At 34.3% G+C, this 21681-nt stretch overlaps 1 protein-coding gene and 1 long non-coding RNA gene across 6 annotated transcripts; both read right to left on the minus strand.

Annotated features, from left to right (window-relative positions):
- Positions 1 to 462: 462 nt before the first annotated feature.
- Positions 463 to 20126, minus strand: LOC108227635 (mannosylglycoprotein endo-beta-mannosidase). Of its 5 annotated transcripts, XM_064079482.1 has the most exons (20): positions 19835 to 20123; positions 18524 to 18662; positions 17635 to 17862; positions 16954 to 17012; positions 16599 to 16647; positions 16007 to 16237; positions 14841 to 15010; positions 14548 to 14752; positions 13596 to 14264; positions 13280 to 13507; positions 12421 to 12906; positions 5085 to 5226; positions 3593 to 3882; positions 3209 to 3449; positions 2634 to 2975; positions 2452 to 2537; positions 2246 to 2326; positions 1811 to 2115; positions 1468 to 1731; positions 463 to 1312 (listed from the first exon to the last, which is right to left on the minus strand). In XM_064079482.1, exons 1-20 carry the CDS (start codon positions 19987 to 19989, stop codon positions 559 to 561), a joined length of 5124 nt encoding a protein of 1707 aa, XP_063935552.1. In that variant the 5' UTR covers positions 19990 to 20123; the 3' UTR covers positions 463 to 558. The 5 variants fall into 5 exon arrangements, with proteins under 5 accessions (XP_063935552.1, XP_017258376.1, XP_017258374.1 ...); XM_017402887.2 differs by lacking the exons at positions 463 to 1312; positions 1468 to 1731; positions 1811 to 2115; ... (4 more) ...; positions 3593 to 3882; positions 5085 to 5226 and adding an exon at positions 11078 to 11319 and having other exon boundaries at positions 12101 to 12906; positions 19835 to 20126; XM_017402885.2 differs by lacking the exons at positions 463 to 1312; positions 1468 to 1731; positions 1811 to 2115; ... (4 more) ...; positions 3593 to 3882; positions 5085 to 5226 and adding an exon at positions 11078 to 11338 and having other exon boundaries at positions 12101 to 12906; positions 19835 to 20126.
- LOC108227731 (uncharacterized) lies at positions 6392 to 7668 on the minus strand. The gene is made up of 3 exons (XR_010284475.1): positions 7529 to 7668; positions 7278 to 7356; positions 6392 to 6505 (listed from the first exon to the last, which is right to left on the minus strand). It is a non-coding gene; the product is annotated as an uncharacterized LOC108227731 (long non-coding RNA).
- Positions 20127 to 21681: the final 1555 nt, after the last annotated feature.

Consider the following 21681-nt stretch of genomic DNA (forward strand, 5'->3'; position numbering starts at 1 on the left):
TTTTAAAAGCTGCAGAACTATTTGCACGTATATAGATGAAAAAATCTTGCATCTTTTGGATCAAGATTTTGGTAAAAATACCAAATGATAAGGGAAGAAGGTTGGGTTGCTTGTCGAAAAGTGGCATTATGCTAGCCATTCTTGTCACTGCAAGAACTATCTTGGAGGCTATTTAATGATAATTTCATTTTTACATCGAATTATACATGTGAAAGCGACCTCATGACTTGTTCTGCGGTGTTGCAGATGCTAAATTTCTTATAAAATTGCATTTTAATATTTGAAACACGAAAAAAAAAAGAGTCAGAGTCATGAATTATACAGATTCTAACTTCTGATGCAGAGACAAGTCATGAATGATGAGCAAGAACAATTTGGTAATATCAATTGATTATGATTTGGACACTTAGTTTATCCAAGGGGCAATAAGCAGTACTTGTGATTATTTCTTGATCATACAAGTACTGAACTTAACTTAAGATAACACGCTGTCAATATCAATTCCTCACGAAATGTGAATGAACAAAAGTTACAGAGTAAACTGGAAACGGTCATACTTTAGATGGAAACGCTGTTAGGAATCCCCTTGCCGGTGAGACCAACTTCACTGCTAGGATAGAGCAAAGTGTAAGGCATGTCCACGGGTCCAACTCTGTTCCTCCATTTCCCATTAGTGTTCATTTCCTCCAACTTGCTCTCAATTTCTTTTAACTTGCTTCCAAATTTCTCGAATGCCTTCTGTGGTTCTTCGTCAGTAGTCCACTCTGAGTAATCACGCTGTCCAAGAAATACCTCATCTGCAGAATGCCTTGACAGAATCTCAACAAGGGATATTCCAAGAACACTCAATAGCTGAGAAGTGATGGTCTTTAGAAAGGCCTTTTCGGGGTTTGACTCAAGCTCTTCATAATCAGGCGTGCCAGGAACAGGAATGAAGCGCCTACTCATTGCTGGACGGTTAGGGAGGTAGCCACCATATGGATATTGGCCAAAGTTTACTGCTGCATGAAGAGCAGAAGCCAGCCATATTATGGTAGTACATGACTCTATTAGCTCATCCCGAGTCTGCATTTTAGGCCACCAAGGTTCATCTTTCTTGTCACCATGACCCTTTTCGCGCACTTCAGTCCACCATGCTTGAAGTTCATAGTCTTCTTGGATAATATCATCGGTTGGGTAGTAGATTAAGCAATAATCTTTAACCCATGATTTTATGGCTGACCAAATCTCAAGTCCATCAGCAGCAAACGGATAGTCTTCTATAATTAGGCGCACCCCATGGGGAGATTGCGAGTCCTCCACTGCCATCCCTCTGAGAAAAAGGAATAAGAATACCATTCAAGTCATGCTAGTTCTCATAAGCAGATTTCAAGCATTTAAAAATGAAAATGAAAGAATATTGTAGCTGGAAGTGCCTAGAGTAAGTATAACTATGTGGTGTTCCTTAAACTTAATAGATATATTTACCGCTTGATGAGATCAGCTGGCAGTGCTTGCTCAGTAAAATTCCATTCCTTATACACCACAACGGACATATCCATAGAAAACTTTTCCGGAAAAACAGTTTTTTCAAGCAGTCCACCACCATTTATTAGAGTTTGTCGAGCTAATGCATTTATGTTCATTGTATCGCGGAAATGAGGATGCAAAAGCTTATAAATTGGATGCATGGAGCTTAGTTGCCTGTTTGTTGCTATGATAAATGGCTCTGTTGCTGCATGAGTAAGCAACCTGAAACAACAATAAAACCCCAAGTTACATCACATAACATTTTAGTGCCTCATGAAGCTTTTTTCTGGTAAACTTCTACCAGTGAGATATGAGTTGATGATAGCCAGAATCGTTTACTGCAACATAAGCTTTAGCCATCTGCCAAATGGTTCCTTCAGCACCATGTTCTGCTGGTGTGTACACTGTACTAAGTTCATCAAATTCATCCCCTTCTGGATGTGGCAAGCATAACTCAATCGCAACAGGTTTCAAGGTTCCATCTTTTTTCAAGAAGAGGAGTGTCCTTGTGGCATATGTCTTTGTCGCTGTAGTATTAATGCCCCTCAGAAATGGCATTACTACATCATGGTGGTCTAATATGAATAGTTTGTCATTCTCAATTGCCTGTCAAACAATGCACTTAAACAATTTACTGCATATATAAGCTTTTAAAAGGTGTTGTTTGTATGAAAGTCCTTAAAGTTCACATGCTAGTGCACACAAAAAGGATATTAGAGGGGGAGGGGATTTATACCTCATGTACGGTTAGTCCCTCTAAATCATACGCTTTATGTCCTTCTACTTCAGGATTCAATTTGCTTTTTGCCGGGAATTTCTGCACAGTGATAACATTTACGAGTTCAAGAAATATATTAGACAATGATGGACTTGAGCTCCTGATTTAGTTTGTTAAAAGAGATGGACTATTCAGAAATTTTCACAAAATATGGTTTCACTCACTTGTAGACGGCGGATGACAACAGGATTTATTCCAGCCAACATTTCTCTTGCAAATTCTTCATCAGTCCTCCAAGCAGACTTGTTAGCTGATCAAAGAATATAGGCAGTTAGTTTACCTGTGGGAAACTTAATCAAAAAACCATCTGATGCCAATAAAAGGAAGTTAGATCTTCTTGTAATACCTTTAATCACTTGTGGCATAGGGAATTTAAGCACTGGCTCGCCATCAGTTCGAAGTAGTTCTCTGAGCATTTCTGATGGTATACGTTCTCGAACACTTGACAATACAGGGCCATCAGATAGTTTGATCTCTCCTTCATATAGTTTTACTATTTCTTCAATTTTTTCGAACTCGTTGAAAGTTTTGTCAAACAGTGCACCAATCCCAGGGACTAAGAATTGAATAATCAATTTCAGCCCATAAGCAGCTATATCTGACATTTTCGCAGGGCTAAATCTTTCATCTCTGGGAACATATATTTTCAAACTCTCAAGAATTGACAGCCTGCTCTCATGTCTAGGATCTGCGAGATGATACAATAAACCTAACATTACAGTCAAATTAAAAGATTTGAACTTATGCAATTATTCTACCTCTATTAGAATCAAGTTAAGGTTTCACTTATACAGGCCTAAAATCTTCAAAGGCAAACCACTACAGAATACTTAACTTCAGAGTTTCTTTAGTATGACAATTTATTGAAACCATAAAACTATATATACTAATGACTTTTAGAAGTTCTAAGTAGAGTTTAACCTGTTTTTGTTGGTGGCCTCCCTGTCCTTCCTCTTCGAGGGTAAGGATACTCGCTACTTCCTCCAAGAATATGCCGAGTATACTTGGCACCTTTATCTGGTTTACTCAAATCATTGTACGTATCATAATCATAAACACGGTCCCATTCCTCAAGTTTCCCTGTTCCGGTTCCTCTCAGGGTTTCCAGTTCTTCTTCCCTGTAGTACTTCAAAGCTTGCGGCGTTCTACTTGGAATATAAGTCTGATGAAAATAGCTTACATTTACTTTTTCGAACACTATATGAGCCCAGTTCTTTCCAAGCAAGAAAAAAAATTCTAGAAAGAATGATCCAGATGCCTTAAAATTTATTTTGCAAAAACACAAAAAGAAAATTCATAAATGACCTGATTGGTGAAAAAAACGCGGTCTTTCTTGTAAAACGTGGCAGGGTAAACCCAAGAATAGCAGATAAAATGAACACGACCATAGCCAGGAACATCTTCAAGCGTAAGGGTCTTAAGGTAGAATTCATGGTGGTGATTATTCTTAATGATAAATGCCCCTGGCACTCCATCACTCTCCTTGTCCCAATCAAAACTAACGTCGAACGTTGCATCACTCACTGTTTTAGGAGTTTTCGAAGTCCAGTTCTCCAGAATGGCCGGTTTGCCATGTTTCCCATGCACCTTATTGTCTGTAAACACCAGGTGTAGCATTAGTTTGCTCCAAATACAAAAGAAGTGTCATCTTATCAAAGGTCTGCAGATTTTCAGTAAAAACAGACTAAAATAATGAACATGCACCATTTGACTTTGAATCTGTTACAGATTTTTTACATGGTTGACTCAGATTGATCTTAAAGAATATGTGCACTTAATGAGATTGATCTTGTTTTATTATAATCTAAGCATCTGATTCTCCAAGTAAATTTATAACCAATCTCATGTCTTCATGAGTCTTCTGCAATACATTATCATAAGAACAGAGTGGGAATTATTTTATAAACAGATGCAAAATAGCAGTGGGGTAAAAGTACTTGAAACATCAAAAGATGGAGATTTTTATTTTAAAATCACAAAGGAATAATTAGCACTATTATCCTACCGACAGAATAATAAATGAAATGGCCCATCTGAGTGTCTGCACTGCTGAAATATTTATTCTTCAGCATCAACCATGTTATTAGTATTATTCCTTCCATCATTATAAACTTCTAACTCCAATGATGCCAGTACGGTCCATTGAGTTTTTTCATGCATTTCCACGAGTTCTAACTCAATCATTAGCGTTTTTATTCAGAATAGAAAATCAGAAAATAATTTTTTAAATATAGAGCCAGAACTCGTGGAAATACATGAAAACAGTCAAAAACGTCTTATATAACGGAGCAGAGGGAGAAATTCGTAAACTATACAAGAGTGACTCTTCCCACAATATATGTCCTTGTATCAGAACCTGGTGAAGGGTTCGTCTCTCACCCGAAAAAAAGTATGCATGAGTATTTAAATTTCTTATTTTCGGTCTGACGATCTTAATTATTCTTGGAACTACGGTCCTAGTCGAGACAGCAACTTTTCAACGAGACGTAAGCTACTCTAAAGCCACTCCCTCAATCATTTGTATATGTTCACTATTTGCATGCATTTCGAGACTCTTACAAAGTATAGTCTATAATAATTTTTAAAAATTTTCTTTTTTTATATAAAAATTTAAATATCAAATTTTTATTCAGAAAAATAAAGAATTTAAAAAAATATTATGAAACTATACTTTAAATGAGTCGTGCCAAAAAATAATCATATACAATTGAATGCGACGGAGGGACTTTCGAACAAGAGAAGGGGTGGTGCAAAACAAACAGAGTTCATCAGTAAAAATTCAGACAGAAGAACATACCATGTGTGTCAACATTAACAGCACTGACAAGCTGCAAGGAGATCTTATGTCCCAATATCTCATCAGACCAATCACGAACCGAAGCCGTAACATCATTCAGCTCAAACAAGTTCTTCTTCATCACCACGACACTCCCTTTGATCTTCATGCTTTCTTGCACCTCACCACACAAAAACAAAGAAACTTAAACTCACAACTATGAAGTATTTATGATCAGTTTGAAGTGAATGAGTTGGTAAGAAACTAACAAGACTCTTTTATAGGGACTTGTGGGAGAATAAAATTTAGCAGTGGGATAACCAAGAAGTTTCTTTTTTATGCAGAGTTTGCAAAAGTCGTATACATGAAAGTAACAAATTATTCTAAAATAGTCATTGCAGGTGTGAACATGCTACAGTGTTTGTTATTTTATTTACATGGGGAGGAACAAACGGAGAAGATTCTTGCTGTGGTCATGAGAAAAATGATAAAGACTGCAAAGGGTAGAGAGTTTGGTTGATCGGGTCAAATTTCTTAAAGATTAATCTACATCCGATCTACTCAATACTATCAGATCGAGCGCTTTGTTTTATCATATTTCAAAAAAAAAAATCAAGAGTAAAATATTTTTTGGAAATCGAACTTCATCTGTTTTTTTATTTTGATAACCGAATTTTAAAATTGTTATATGATGGTTGGTATTATTTTAATTTATAAAAAAGTGACGAATAACCACCTTTTGAGGAAAAAAATTAGTTTTTTTGCTCAAAAAAGTGGTCCGTGATTATTTCTTTGAAACATTAAAATAATATCTAAAATCTTATTATAAATTTAAATTAAGATCAATAAAATACAAAAATCCTTTAATCAATCACTACTTTATACTTTACTTAAAAAATTTTGTTTTTAAACAAAATAGGCAAAAATATACCTTTTTAAGTACTTAAATTTTACAAATAAACGATAACGATACCTTGTAAAATATACCTATGAAATAATTACATCTTCATAATTGTGCCAAACATCTTAGCATTGAAATTTTAATTAATGACCTTTTTGTGGAAAGACGTATTTTGGGAAAATATACTATTTTAAGGATTCATTTGGTTGCCTATACTTGCCTTATAGTTAAACTCGTCATAATTTCGAAATAATATGATATTGTTCGTTTCAGATATAGTCCTCACGAATTTGTTTTAGTGCACCTCTCAAAAAGTCTAGTATCAGGGAAGTTTTTTTATTTTTTTTCACAAGATACTTTCTCGTATAACGAATGTATCAGAATACAAAAGCTGCTGCCAGGAGTTCTTTTCATTCAAGAAAGTTTACCATCTAATCCTCGGACATGCAAAGATGACCGGGGACACTTAGACAATAAAATTTTAATGTTCGATAAGAAAACACCCGTAAGAGGTCCCACTTCTTCCTTCCACTCGCGCATCCTGAAAAAATACAATAAAATAAAAGAATATAATAAGTTCACACATACAATAAATAATCGAATTATTTAAAACGAAAAAGGAAAAAGTCAACAAACTCATAATCAGAAAAAAATATGATTATGATATAATTTTTAAAGATAGGAAAAGTAAAATTCAAACTTATGTAAAACAAAATATTAAAAAATTACGCCAAAGAGATGATGAGATCTCTTTGGTTAGATACATAAAAAAATAATACAATATAAAATATAAATCTCAATAGAAAATAATTAAATGATATCTCAATAAATTTTTTTAAAAAAATATAAATATGAAAATTAATTGAAAATATAAAACATAGCTAAGATATATCTACTAAAATATAAGACAAAATTTTGTCAAACAAATATATCACGATTATAGTTAATCATCATTATCATCATAATATAAATTTGGTATACACCAATGAAACAGTCAACCATTAATGGCGCAATAATACCTCATTAAGGTATAATAAAGCCATCTTTTATGGACCCATGAATAATAGAATTCAGGTACAAAATCAACATTAAAGACTATCAATTAATTTTCTAATGAAGACACAAAAATTCAAATTATAAGGCAGAGAAAAGTCAAATTCTAAATAAATAAATTTAAAAAATATCAACTTGCTATTCAAAAAAACTAAGATTAAGGTCTACATTACTACTTTATCACCAAACAATATCCAAAATTATAAAGCTAAAATTACAAACAAGCAATAAAATTAGTCAATAAGCTAATCTAATTATACCACTCGCACTAATTAAGTCACCACCTCCACCACTATCATCCAAGAACGGCATACAATCATCACGGGTACCGGAGGAAAACTAAAAATCAAAAAGGAGAATATAAAACACATAAAATATAAGATACAAAACAATTAGAATTTAAGCACACAATTATATCCGATCATAAAAAAATATATATGAACTAGGTCACAATAATATTTATAATCACATAATAATAATCATATAGTTTTATGTTTTGAAAAGATCACACCTGTTCTTCGATCTTTTTCTTTCAGCTTTGAATCAGTATGGAGCAATCCTTCCGTTTTTAAAAATGTTCAAGACAAACCTGTAGTGTGGAAAGCCATGGCCATAACACCAAAAATATCTGGATCTGCTGCTTTGGCAAGAAGGCGATCCAAAGTACGCCCCTGTGTATGTGTGTTTTGGGAATTGAAAATAATTATCGGTGCCTTGTGTAGTTTAGGTTGGGGGTTTTTCTTCAACATTTTATTTGTAGTACCAGTGTTTACATTCTAATCTTTTTGTCCCTCATCCAACCGACAATTTCCTCCTCACGCATCGAACTCGACCCCTGTCCAATGCTACATCCTCGAGTGTGATCTACCTTCCCTCAGCTAATATCAGTGTTGTAAAAAGCGCATTAAGCGGTCAATTAAGCGGAATCGGCCCTAAAGCGCTTCGATTTTGTACTAAGCGGGAGATTAAGCGTTTTTGAAAATTAAGCGGACAATTAAACGGATTAAGCGGTCGTTAAGCGGTAATTAAGCGGTCAAAATGATGTTGACTTGATAAATTTTTTTTGAAAAAAATTTAAAATATTAATTTTTTAATAATATAACTATAATTATATTATAAAATTAAAAAAATATATATTTTATCAGAAATATTAAAAATGCATATTCTTAATACAACATAATATTATTTTTAAATATATTAATATTATAACTAAATATTTAATTATATTTAATTAATCCGCCTTAAAATTCCGCTTAAGCGTTGATTAGTCCATATTTTTGCATATTTAAATGCCTATCTTTTGTTTATTTTCGTAGTATTAATTGCTTATTTATTTTATTTCAGGAAATTGTAGATAAATAAAGAAAGAAGAGAAAATGCAAGAAAAAGGGAGAAAAAGAAAAGAAAAGAAGAAAATCAAAGAAAGTTGGCAAGTAAGGGGACACATGGAAGGCTATGATCCACCCAACACACATCCCACATGGATGGATTAGATTTAGCCACCCTACCCCTAAACCCTACATTTTTAGCTATAAATACCCCCACCCCTTTACTTGTAATCACCATCTTTTTAACCTAGTTTTTTCCTAGTTGGTAGGTAGTATAGTGATAGATCTTCTTTTGTTCTCTCAATTTCATACCATATTTGTAAACACTTTTATTTTTAATGCAAATCTTCTTGTAGCTTAATCTTGTATTGTCTTAATTTTCTTGCTCCAAGTGAAATGTTGCTTCTTAGTACCACCATATGCTTAATTGCTTTTTGGGAAAAAAAGAAGTCATTGAGCTTGTGATTAATGTAGATCTCTTATTGTAGATTTCATTTTAGTAAGAAGTTAAATTCTAGCACAAAATTTAATTTGTGTTAGGGTTTCAGATTTCTAAAAGTTATATAGTAAGTTAATTCGGTAGTTTTATTTTATTAATCAGCAGCCCCTTTTGTGTTCATTTATTCAGCCGTTTTTATGATATTTTTGTTTTGTTTCTTTTAAAGCAAACCCAGTACTAACTCCTCTGTTTTTCTCGCATCACCCCCTTCTCCTGTTCTGTTTTCTTTTGCGAGCTGTAGCACCGAGTTCGAGTTCTGTTTCTGCGTAGTCATTTTATGCCGAGTTTAATCACTGAGTCAGTCCCGAGTTTGCCGAGTCATGATTTTGCTTCGTTTCAGAGTCGTAGTTGTAGTTTTTGTAACGAGTTTCGGTGTTGCCGCGTTTCTTGTTTTGATGAGTTCTGTCTGAGTCGAGAGTCCTGTTTTGCTTGGGTTTTGTTTACTTCGAGTCAGCCGAGTTTCCGAGCCTCCGAGTAGTGTTTCCTGCTGCGTTTTGGGCCCCCTTTTGCTTATTTAGTTTCGATTCGCTGTATTGTTTCATTTTGCGGCCGAAGCTGATTCCACCGAGTCATAGTTGTAGAGTTTTGGCTGCGTTTTATTCTTTGTTTGTATGTGTCGAGTTAATGGCTTGCTGGCTCACGTTTTTTTTTTTTTTTGCATTCTGGGTCTTACAATACTTTGGCCGAATTTGTCCACATTTTCTGGTACAGATCTTTGATTGGCCTGGATTAATTTAAATATGTTTAAGTTTTGTTCTCGTAAGTTTGTTTTTAATAATCAAGTTTGATTTGGTTTCTCTTTAACATATATTGGCCAGCTTTAGTTTCAATAATGCCACGCCGATTTGTCTTTATTAATTAAAGTTTTAATTTAATTCATTTTTTGTTGATTAAGATTAAGCGGTTTCATTTAACGAGTAGTTAGTTAGTTAGATTAATTACATAAGTGAGTTCACTAAGTAGTAATTAATTAGTTTAATGACTTTTTTTTTTAAGTGATAATTTTAGACTTAATTTTTACCCTCTTCTCAAAATTATGTTCTAATTCGCCTAGGTTAAAGATTAAGGTTTCGAAAATAATTTTAATCTCTGTGGATCGAATCTTAAATATTAAAACGGTGATCGTGCGCTTGCGATTATTTTTAAAATCTCTTTTCGAGCACATCAAGCGTCCGCTTTACCGCTTAAGCGCTAGAAGATCCTCGTGCCGCTTAGAACCGATTTGCGCTTTTCACAACACTGGCTAATATTAGAAGTTCATCTGATTATCTGCCTTCCTTAAAATTCATACCGGAAAAAACCACATACCCTAATCTCGATCCCATACTCTGGTGGCCCCACTTACCTCGTCCGTGGGCCACTAGAACTCATATAAAATCGTTAAGAACCGTCATAACTTGACTCTAATACCATATGTTGGGCATGCTCAGCGAGCCATAGTCATAAATTCATGACAGTATATGATATTGTCCGCTGATTGTTAGGACTCTGTGGTGGTTAGGGGCCAAAATTTAGAATATAAGTAGTCAAATAGTCCAGACAACTCCAATAATATGAGACTTTTTAATAGATGTCCGAAAACAAAATCATGCGGATTAAGTCCAAAACGGATAATATCACAAAATCATTTATGACTCGCTTAGCATGTTCAACACGTGGTATTAGAGCGAGATTGTGATAGTCGGTAACAACCTGTGATGGGCACCAAAATGGGGTATCAGAGCTAGATTGTGGCACAATATATTTTCTTAGATGTTAATTAACAAACTGGCAATATTCTGCGAGGACGGCTAATAATAGAATCCTGAAGACATTTTGGCTGATTTAAGTAATAATACAGAAATGCAGGAAAGAATTATGGGCTTCCAGGTTAACCCTTGTGGAAATAAAGCTCAAGATCATATCAAACAGAGATGCATCTGGAATTATCACGTCAGGAGATTTACAAAAGTTTGCCATGGGGACAGAAAAGAAACACAAGAACAACGACTGTATAATTATATCAGCTCTTAAAGCAATAAAATCATTGAATTTGACATATCAGGTCTTAAAGTAGGTAGAAAGCATGTGAGAGCTCTCACACGAAAGAGACGAGACTCCACGAGGAGGAGATTTGAATTTTGTCGCTGCTATGTTTCTGGTACAGGAAAAAGTAGTCGAAATGTAGGGAAGAATGCAGGTTTAGTGTCACAACGTGATCGTACATTAAGTTAAATATATAAAAATGGCAATATACCACAAATTCTCTGCCTTGCATTAAGTTATTACTCTTATAATCATACATGCCAGTCTGATGTTTACATTGCATTGCCTCAAATGTTTTGGTGAAAAACAGAAGTATCAAAAGCTTTGCAACCATATAACACAAAGCTGCTATAACAACACTCAACCTGCTAAACAAAGAAAATTGATCACAATTTTGAGATTTGACCTCTGCTCCTAGTGCGCCCAATAAAGCTCATTTTAGCTCCAGCCCTGGTTCGTACAAGCATGACTGATGAAGATCAAAATTTGATCTGCTTCAGAATGTGGGACATATATGAAATCCAAATATAATGGACATGACTTATAAACTGAAATGCTTCATTGAGCTGCAGCTAAAACATAAATTTTACTCAACGTTACATGTTAGCGTTTCCCGACTCCTTAATAGCAGTATGAATCTAAGTTATACAGGGCTCATATAAGGAGGTCATTAGGATATGCAACCTTGTTGCTTTGTTTACTTCGTAAAGTGACCAATTCTCCCAAAACCTCAAGGTGTTGGGAGGAGGGCTTACTAGAATTATATTATATTCTAAAAAGCCCATGTTTTGTGAACTTGAGCTCTGATACCATGTTAAGTGACCAATTCTCCCAAAACCTCAAGGTGTTGGGAGGAGGACTTACGAGGATCATATTATATTCTAACACTTCTCTAACAGTTTGTCTAACAACTTCAGGAAAATAAATGTTGTGATTTACATTAGTGGTTATACAATGAACTGTTTGTTCCTTATTTATAATGCTACAAAATAATGAAAGAGGAGGAACAGATGAGGATGTGGTTGTGAGTTGCCAGGAGTCAGAGCATATCAGCAGGATGCAATAAAGCTAGTACATTTAGTGTGTGAATAATCTTGATATAGTCAAACATGTAGAGCAACCTTTTGACAAAGTAAGATTTAAGCACCGTAATATTGAACACCTAGTTTTGATGCTTATTAAACTACTTCTGCCATATTGCAATTTCATGTAGAATGATAACACTGCTTACCCAGATCAATGATAGACAGAATGAGCACCATGATAATTCCAACCCTGAAGAGTAACTCTTGGGGTGACACCTGGAGGGACCTCGAAGGAGAGAGTGATAGTCATGACTTCACCAGGAACAAGGGAGAAATAATTGTCCGAATAATGAACTGGAAGAATTCTTGTGTCCTCTCCTTCTTTCTGATCTTTCTTTGAACCGTTAACAGAGAAATGGAGAAAGAAAGCAACACCAGTCTCAGATCCATTAATTTCCACAGTTTTCAAACCATTAGGTTCCCCTGAGAACTTGCGGTAAATCCTCTGAACTATATTATTATTAACCTGCTGCTCTTCATGATTATGTACAGATCTCGATGAGGAACTATCAAAATCATTGTTGCTGTTAATGTGAGCAAAATTATTTTTGTATAGCAAATTTTTGGAATCTGGTTTCTTTGAGGTGTTCTCTACATGCATCCGCATTTCATAACTTGACCCACGTATCATAGTCAGCGAAGTTATTTTGAGGGGTACTGTCTTCTTCCTGTATGGTTCCAATGATTTGTAATCACCACCAGGAGGATGCAACCAATAAAAGTTCCTTGACAATATGCTGTCATCTGATACATTGTAAAATTTGAGAAGCAAAAAGTAGACAGGCTTTGGTTTTTTAGACTTTGGGTACTTCATCTCTATTATCGGTACAGTTTTCTTAGATGGAACAGAGAGTACTTCAGTTACTTTGTAGTATGGACAAGCTCCATCCAAATCCCACACAGATACTTCTATTGCCACATTTGACAATCTATCAGCTGTAGTGTTAACAACCTGCTTGGCAGACAAATAGAAATGCAATAAGTTTCAGTTCCCATTAAGTTTGTACATTTAACATAGAAATAGTGACCAGCAAATTTACATGTCCTTGTAGTTTTTTCCTTAAACTTTATGATTAAAAACTACACCAGTATCCTACGTTTTTAGGTCACTCTTCTCGGAAACTCCTCATAGCAGATAGAGTAAAATTATTTCTTCTTAATTCAAAAAATTTTAAAAGATATATTACGCATCTACGATTTTTTTAAGAAAATAGATGGTATTGCGTAAGATTACTCCCTGCACTATTAAGGATAAAGGGCACAGGACAATGTATTTACAGAATCACCATCTCCCAATCAAGTTTGTTAACAAATGTCGATATTACCTCTATAAAATATGTTGCCAGATTTAGCTGGACATGTATTGGTTCTGCTGCTGAGCGACAACCATAAAACCCTGCAGTTTGATCATGAAGATGATCATAAAATTGGCCTCTTAGACCTGTCCAAGGATTTTGTGTTTTCCATATTAGGACTCCTGTGTATTTACTCCACATTCGAGAAGTCCAGCCTTCTAGCAGAGCTCTGTACTGTATATAATTAACTAGTTGGGCCTGAAATGATATTTCAACAAGTAAACTCAGAGAACAGAAGAAAGTTGGCACAGCACTACACCATTAGCACCAAAATAGTATGTCCTACCTTGAGACAAAAATCGTCAAGATCCTTTGTGGTACCATATTGCAATATTTGATCATGAACTAAGCTTGGCTTTGAATAAGGAATGTATTTATGGTAATCCCATATAGGATTCGGAACCTCTTTTACATAGCCATCAGAGAGCTTAGTAAACAAAGGAATCTGCCATCCCTCTGGAGGCATTGTTGCCCTGATAGTAGCTGCAACAGGCATTCCAACCGAACCAACCTCAGGGTTGAAGCCATACTTGTAGAAATCATCCTTAAAAAAGTTTTCAGGGTTCTGAATTTCATATGGCCCATCCGTGAAATCTCCTTTACCGTTTGCAAAGCCATCCCACATAGATCCTTGTACATAAATGCGTGTACCATCAAGATATTGACTAGGATCCTTTAAAACTGGGGAGAGTTCTTTTGTTAAGTTTTCAGTTTCATTGATTTTCTGAAAATATGGATGGAGTTTAAGATCATTTTTTAAAGCTGTGTTGATATCATCCGGTGGAACTTGTTCATTGCCCCCTACCCAAAGAGCAAGACTAGGATGATTTCTGAGAAGCTTGACAGTGTCTCTTGCACAGAACATGAAAAGGTCATGATCTAAAGGACCATCAGGGTTTGAAACTGGATCACCTCGTCCATCAACATCTCCAGTTATCCAAAACTCTTGCCAAACCTATAAATACATCAGGGCAGTCATGCTTGGTGGTACTCACTTAAATACATACTGGATAAGAATTTAAACTTGAAGATGAACTTATCAAAAAAGAGTCGCAACATAAGATAGAACATGATGCAGAATAGTAGCATATGATGCAGAATAGTGCACTGGAACAAGAACAAATAATCAATTACTCTAATATGAAACTTCACCGACTAAATTTATATGCAACACTGAAAATTTTAGCATGTCATGAAATATACTCTAAACAATGCACATGGCCACATGGAGTTCTTACCAGCAGTCCATAAATATCACAGTAATGGTAAAACTCGGGTCTCTCAGCCAATCCACCACCCCAACAGCGTATCATGTTGAAGTTCATATCTGCATGAAATTTGATATCCGTTTTATAACGTTCGTCTGAAAGTCGTAATAGTCCATCAGACAATATCCAGTTGCCTCCGCGGATAAAAATTGGTTGATCATTCACCTTAAACAACCTGTAACATGCAAATGCAATAATGGTAACTCGCACCCCTTGCATAAAAAAGGTGAAGTTATGCATCGATAATATGAGCGAATCTTTACCTTCCCCCAGTTGCACTATCAATGTGGCTTTCAATTTTGCGAAATCCAAATGGATGGCTCCATGAATCAGACTCCCCAAAACCCTTCACCTCAACAGATATTTCAACATTGTAGAGAGATTGCTTTCCCATGCCATTTGGCCACCATAGATTAGGCTTGTAAAAGAAAGCCTGTACAAGACCATTAACATCCTAACTAGAGTGCTAAGAAAGAGTAAATGATGCAATAGTAACACATATTCTCTACTAAAAACATATTTAAAGATATTCTAACCCACACAATATAGTTACTACCATAAAAGGTCTGTGTCTTTTTACATTATATATATATATATATATATTTTTTTTCAGTTCCGTTTCATACACAACGAAACTAGGAAAAATAATTAACCAGTACAGGGTTCTTCCAAAGATATAGTGAAGTAAATTGTGCTTGCACACAAAGAACTTAATGGTAAGAAAAAGAAAGAAGCAAATTTAAAGAATAGAAACAGGGATGGTAGCAAGGACCGAGACGATAAAAAATTTTAGACCAACTTTCACTGCTTGGTAGAAGATTACTGAAAATTATTCCAATTGTTCTAAATCTAAAGCACGCCATGAAATATAGTGGTGCATTTGCGGTGTCTTATTTGTTGGAAAATGTATGGGATGGAGTGCCACTCATAACATTTTTTACAGCGTAATCACTTCTACTTCTTATGGATAAAATACGAGATTCACCTTATAATGCAAAACACACACACACAAAAATATATAACATGGAAAACCCATGTCCCAACTTGTATTATCAATCAAAAGTGTTGTCAATAATACAATCAATCAAACTATGATACTCAAGCCTACAATAATCAAACATCCGCCCACAATACCCAACGCCAATTGGAATCTTATGTTGAAATTGCCAACTCAAATCAGAATCCATTTCATATTGGTTGATACCCAATAATTCCTCCCCTTACTATTGACCAAGACATACCTTTTTTAGTAATTGTCTAAACATACAATTATTATCCATATATATTTTGGATCACCAAAGCCCATGCTACCATTGTAATGGGATGATACCTAACACTACTATATATAGCCAGCTGTATATTGACTTCAAAATTAGCACTATCTGAAAAGCATAGCAGAGAAAACAATTTAAATATGTAATAATCTAACCTCAGGAAAGGTATATTGAACATGACCTCCAGGAAGGATTGACACATGTTCTTTCTGAAGATGTTCTACCAAGCATACATTTCCTTCAAGCTCTGTTGTTACTTGGATATTCAAGTCACACTCAGCAACTGAAGCACTATTGTTTACCAATTCAGTGGTTGCATGCAAATATACTCGCCTACAGCCATCAAAGAATGATGACACCAAATGAGGATCCACTATCTTTACAGGCTGCAAAATGCTTATGATCATCAGAACAATGAAGTGGGACCGCAAAGAACAGTGTATGAATTAATAAGAATCAGTGGCATAATGAAATTAATAACAGTTCAAGATCATGTAGAAACAGAGAACAACTCAAGAATTAAAGAATAGCCTAGTGGTAAAGTCAATATCTTTTCCATGAGAGATCATGGGTTCGTCTTTTACGACAAAAGCATATTGTTTACAAAATTACTCTGAGATGAAAAGGTTTGACGATTAAAGGTAAAAAAGAAGCCAAAAGAGTACGATACACTGAAATTACAAGATATTTGATCTGCACTTGGATAGAAATGAAACATAGGCGGTAGATGTATCTAATCAAACTCACCCCAGTAACAGAAACAGATACTTCATCCCAGATGCCAGTGTTCCTATCCCTGAAATAAAGAACTGCACGTTATACACCCCACTTCGAAAAACACTTGGCTGCAAAAATAATTTCTAAATATTACATGTTATGATTTCTCATATTACATTATATGTCAAAAGTGTTCAAGTATAGTTATCAGCAACAACGTTGAGAAATTTCAATATGATTGTGCTCTACATGAGCACATAACCATGTGATGGTATTCTGGAGACTTCTTAACAAGGTAAAAAGAAATAGAGAGAGTGAATCAACATCCAGCAGTGAGTTCAAAACTTCAAATCACTATCAGTCAAAGAATTAGCTCCTTATTCACCTTATAGGAGCTATCCAGTCCCAGCCTTCAACATACTGTGTAGCAACATCTTTCCCAATCTGCAGGAAATAAATTTGAAACAGATAAGAAAATTCAGCAATCATAATTGAGATTAAGAAAGACACAGTGAAATAACTACACCAACACTCCTGAACATTATGAAGTGTGTTGAATTGTAACATCATATCTCAATTTGATGTCTCGAGCATGTCTTAAAAAACCTTAACCCTATAAGCCCGCCCGATCAATCATCACATATACAACTTGATTGAAGTATGAAAACATGAAACAGTAAAAACATTCATATAAAAACTAAGAGACCTTATAACATTTTCACTGTTAAAAGACATATGATTTTTATTAAAGTATATAACATGGTTGTATAAAAGGTCTAGACTGTGTGTTTTCCGTACACCCCATTATTGCATTATTGACACTTGAGAGTTTTTGTAATCAAAACTTTCACTGTAGATGGTTAATGACGTAGGGGAAGTGGAACAGGGAGCTTCCTATGCTTATAGTTTTACTTGTTTCCTAGTAAATTTCCATTTCAAATCATAAATATCATAGACTGTATTAAAGATCCATGTTGACTTGAAAAAATATATAGATCTTATAAATGTGGAGGAAACTATTGGTCTTATAAAATCAAAGATTTATTAAAATGTAAATAGTTAATACCTCATGATCACCACCTTGGCCTCCCTCTGGAGGAATCCTGCCTGGATGGTCAGGAGGGTAAATAATAACAGCAAGTAAATTCTGACCATCAGGATGCAGGATATCAGTTATATCAAGGGAATGTCTTCGGAACATCCCTTTCGGCAAGACCCTTCTGTGCCCATTCAAATACACTTCTCCAGAATAATTAATGGCCCGGAAATTCAGATTCACGTGCTGATTACTCATCTGAGAACACTCAATATTAGATAGTGGTAGTAAGACTGAAATTTAAAGGCATAATTTTCGAATGATGTTTATCCTGATGAGAAAGATAATTATGTCATACAAACAAAAATGTATCAGAGGTACCGGTAAAATATTTAAAATGATGCTTTTCAAATATATAGAAAAACATCAAATATTTTACATATCAGAGGTACCGTTAAAAATATTTAAAATGCTTTTGATCAGTGAGAGTAACAGTAGAATATGTATAGTATTTAACGATTCATGGAAAATGATATTTATTGGGTTCCTTCAAAGGATCATTTGGATATCTCCTTGTTGATGTACTAAATCAGTAAATCTTATAATTCAATTTTAGTTTTGATTAATGCATAACTCAAATATATGAGCTTTGAAATGTAAAGGATATAAACAGTAACTCGAACTTTAGGATTTCACATTTCACAGATTGAGCAGGAAAAAGATGAACTCTTTTGGTGCAAACAAAAGTAGTAACTATCTGATTACTTTTAAGTTTTAGCATTAGCATCACATAAATTTTGAAATATTAAACCTATTAAAGAGTATGAAGCACATGCATGACCAATATTATGCAGTTCATCTATATCAAAGTTCTACAACTGTAAGTAGTTATATAAACATAGAGTGTTGAGATGCATACCGGCTTACACTGAAAACTTGTGAAAAACCAAAAAGTGTAGTACTCCCTCCCCGAATCAGCAATATCTATAATGGACTCATTTTCCAACCCATAAAAAGGATCTGGTATGAGTTTGTTCTTTAAAAGGGTCGCCAGTACACTGCATACCAAACCACTTAAAGAATAATTAAACACATATTAAACATTAGCAGACGATGATACAGCAAACTTTTTATTATAATAAGACAAGGTAATACAAAGGTACCCTTATCACCACTCTTAAAAGGATAGCAAGTCAAGAAAAGAGAGAAACAATTCAAAAGACCACAAATTTATACATAAAATTCACCTCTAACCCACTTTTATCATAGCTTATATATCTGTAATAGTGCAAAAGGAAGGCTCTGGCTCCAAGTTGTAAAAATTTTTTTTATCCCAGTTCAAATAATTTTAAAGCAGAAATACTTAAACAGTGTTCAACACTAGAAAAAATTTAACTTATTATCTGCTAATCCTATCATCTATATTTAAAGCAATGATAATGAGCGCAAAGTTCAATGGAGACCCCATTTTAGCTGGAGTCTCAGAGTCCATTCTGCATCTTTAGATAAAATTTAGAACAATGCTTCAAATTTCAGACCTATTTGTTCTTAGTTCTTTTAAACATCTGCCATTATAAACATTATGTTCAACAATGCAATCAACAAGTAAAATAATTAATATTGTAGATAGCAAAACATAATGCTCTGTAATGTTGTCAAGTAGCAGAATAATGTTCTTAATGATTGTTAGAATTGAAACATCTTTATAATTGAGTGAGGATAGTGTTAAAATTATTTGAAGAACAAAATAGGTCTGAAATTTGAATCCATGTTTAGATTTTATCCAACGACGAAGAATGAACTCAATCCATTGAACTCTAATTGTACGTAATCCATGCAATTCTGTGCTATTATCTCCTGATCATATTATCACACCCTCAAAAAATCCAAGTAATTACAAAACCTAAGTAGCTTAAACTCGAAACAAGTCATGATTTCGAAACTAATCACAAAATAAACAAGTCTACTACTACTTCATAAATCATAAGCAAGCCACTTCAAAAATTCAATCAAAAAATAACTACATTTCCCTAAACTCATAACAACATACACATACTCAGATAATTTGACCGCACAGTAAAAATAAAAAATTCTCAAAGTTTCTTTTTACTAACAAAAAGTATATAATCCAAATTTTAATATATCAGTCTAACATGCGTGTCAAAAGTCAAAACGAGATATAAAAAACGATAAATTATCGAAAAACTATAGAGCAGAGACAAAAGATTACGTTCCGGGGACATGAGCCTCCATCCAGGGACTCCCGGCAGGCGAAATTGCGGGAGGATGAGTAGTGGTGAGCTGAACTCCGGTGAGGTCAACCTCCGTTGACCGCGCAGCTAACCACCCTTTATCCAGCACCGTCTTCCCCATCTCCACCGCCATTGCAGCAGCTCAACGGAAGCTCTGGATCTGTGTGTATAGGTGAAATGTGTGTAAGTATAGGTTGGTGATAGAGGGATGAGTGAGTGAGAGTAGTATGAAGAGGAGGGACATTCTATTTAAGTGTGTGGGGCCCGAGTTTAATTACTGACAGCTTACAAGGTTTCTTGTCAGTTTGTTTAATTTCGTGTTCTGTGACGGATCTATATATGTCACTCTTCACGGATTTCAGCATGCTTTTGTGAGACTAATTTATCCGTTTTGTGCACATTTTTCTGTTAAGGTTGGATTCCGTTTCTGCAGGCATTTTGTTTATATTTATCGTCCCACCTTTTTTTTTCTCTTTTCCTTTTCTACACCTCTTTCAATTTTTTATTCTGATATCCTAACATGTAAGAGTAAACCGATACCTATTTTGAACCTCTAAAATATAATATATTAATAATTATTTATATTTATAAGTAACTAAGATGTTGTTTTATGCCGATCATATTCTCTATAATCATCCCTATATTTGAAGAAAATAATATTTTATTTTTATTTCTACCATGATGGTGGAGATGGAAAAAGGTGGGAAAATGAAAAATGAAAGAAAATGAGAGAAGAAGATGATGTGGAAGAAATATGAGCTTACTTTTCTCTCCCTGAGAAAGGGGTTTTGTTTTCTCTCATCAAAAAGTTTTAGGTAAGAAGGGGAGAGTTGGAGTGGGCAATTTTTACTTAAACCTCTATTTTTGTCCACATAAACTCATTAGAGCAATCCCAATGCAAATCCCTATTTTCAACCCCTAAAATATTATATTTTAATGGTTACCTAAAATATTGGGGATCAAAAAGCTATTTTGCTCCAATGATGTTCCCTATTTGATTCCCTATATTTTAAATCTATATATCAACTCAAGGAAAGAGATAGATTGCACTAATAAATAACAGAAAAATAAAAGGAGATATGAGCTGGTGATGACATGGAGCATATAGGGGTTGCTTTTTCATCCCTCAAATAAGGGGTTGAACTTTCTCTCACCTAAAATTGACAGGGGACAGGGAGTTGCGTTGGAGGAGCTCTTTTTGTTCTCAATTCTCAAATCTTGTCCATGTAAATCAAATATAGATAAGGAATGGGTGCATTGGAGTTGCTCTAATTAAACCCCTATTTTTGTCCACATAAGCTCATTATAGGTAAAAGAGATATTGCTTGGAGTTGCTCTAAGGTTTAATGTACATATATGTTTTTTATGGATTCGAAACTTAGATTTTTAATTACATACATATGCAAAATTTAAATTAACAATTTTAATTATTTTGAATTGAATGTTCAAATTTTCTTTTTCCGAATAAAATTCAAAATTTATATTTTTATTAAGAAAAATTTTGGAAAATAATATATAGAAATATGTTACTTTTGCATCTCAAATTACATGCAAAAAATAAAAGTGACTGAAAATAGATTTAATTTTATATATTATTTTCATCCACAAAAAATAGATCGTCGGTATGCAGTAAATTTTAAATGTGCAGTGACTGAATGTAAATTAAATTAATATTATTATTTATTAATATTTTGATCAATCATTGTAACCAAAGTTACAATGAATATAATATGAAGTAAAATTTTATTTAATTAATATAATAATTGTCTTTTATCATATAATTTTGAATTTTGCTTGCTAAGGTATTTTATGCAAGTTAAATGGA

The sequence above is a fragment of the Daucus carota genome, chromosome 6 (genome assembly GCF_001625215.2).
Source record: "Daucus carota subsp. sativus chromosome 6, DH1 v3.0, whole genome shotgun sequence".
NCBI lineage: Eukaryota > Viridiplantae > Streptophyta > Magnoliopsida > Apiales > Apiaceae > Daucus > Daucus carota.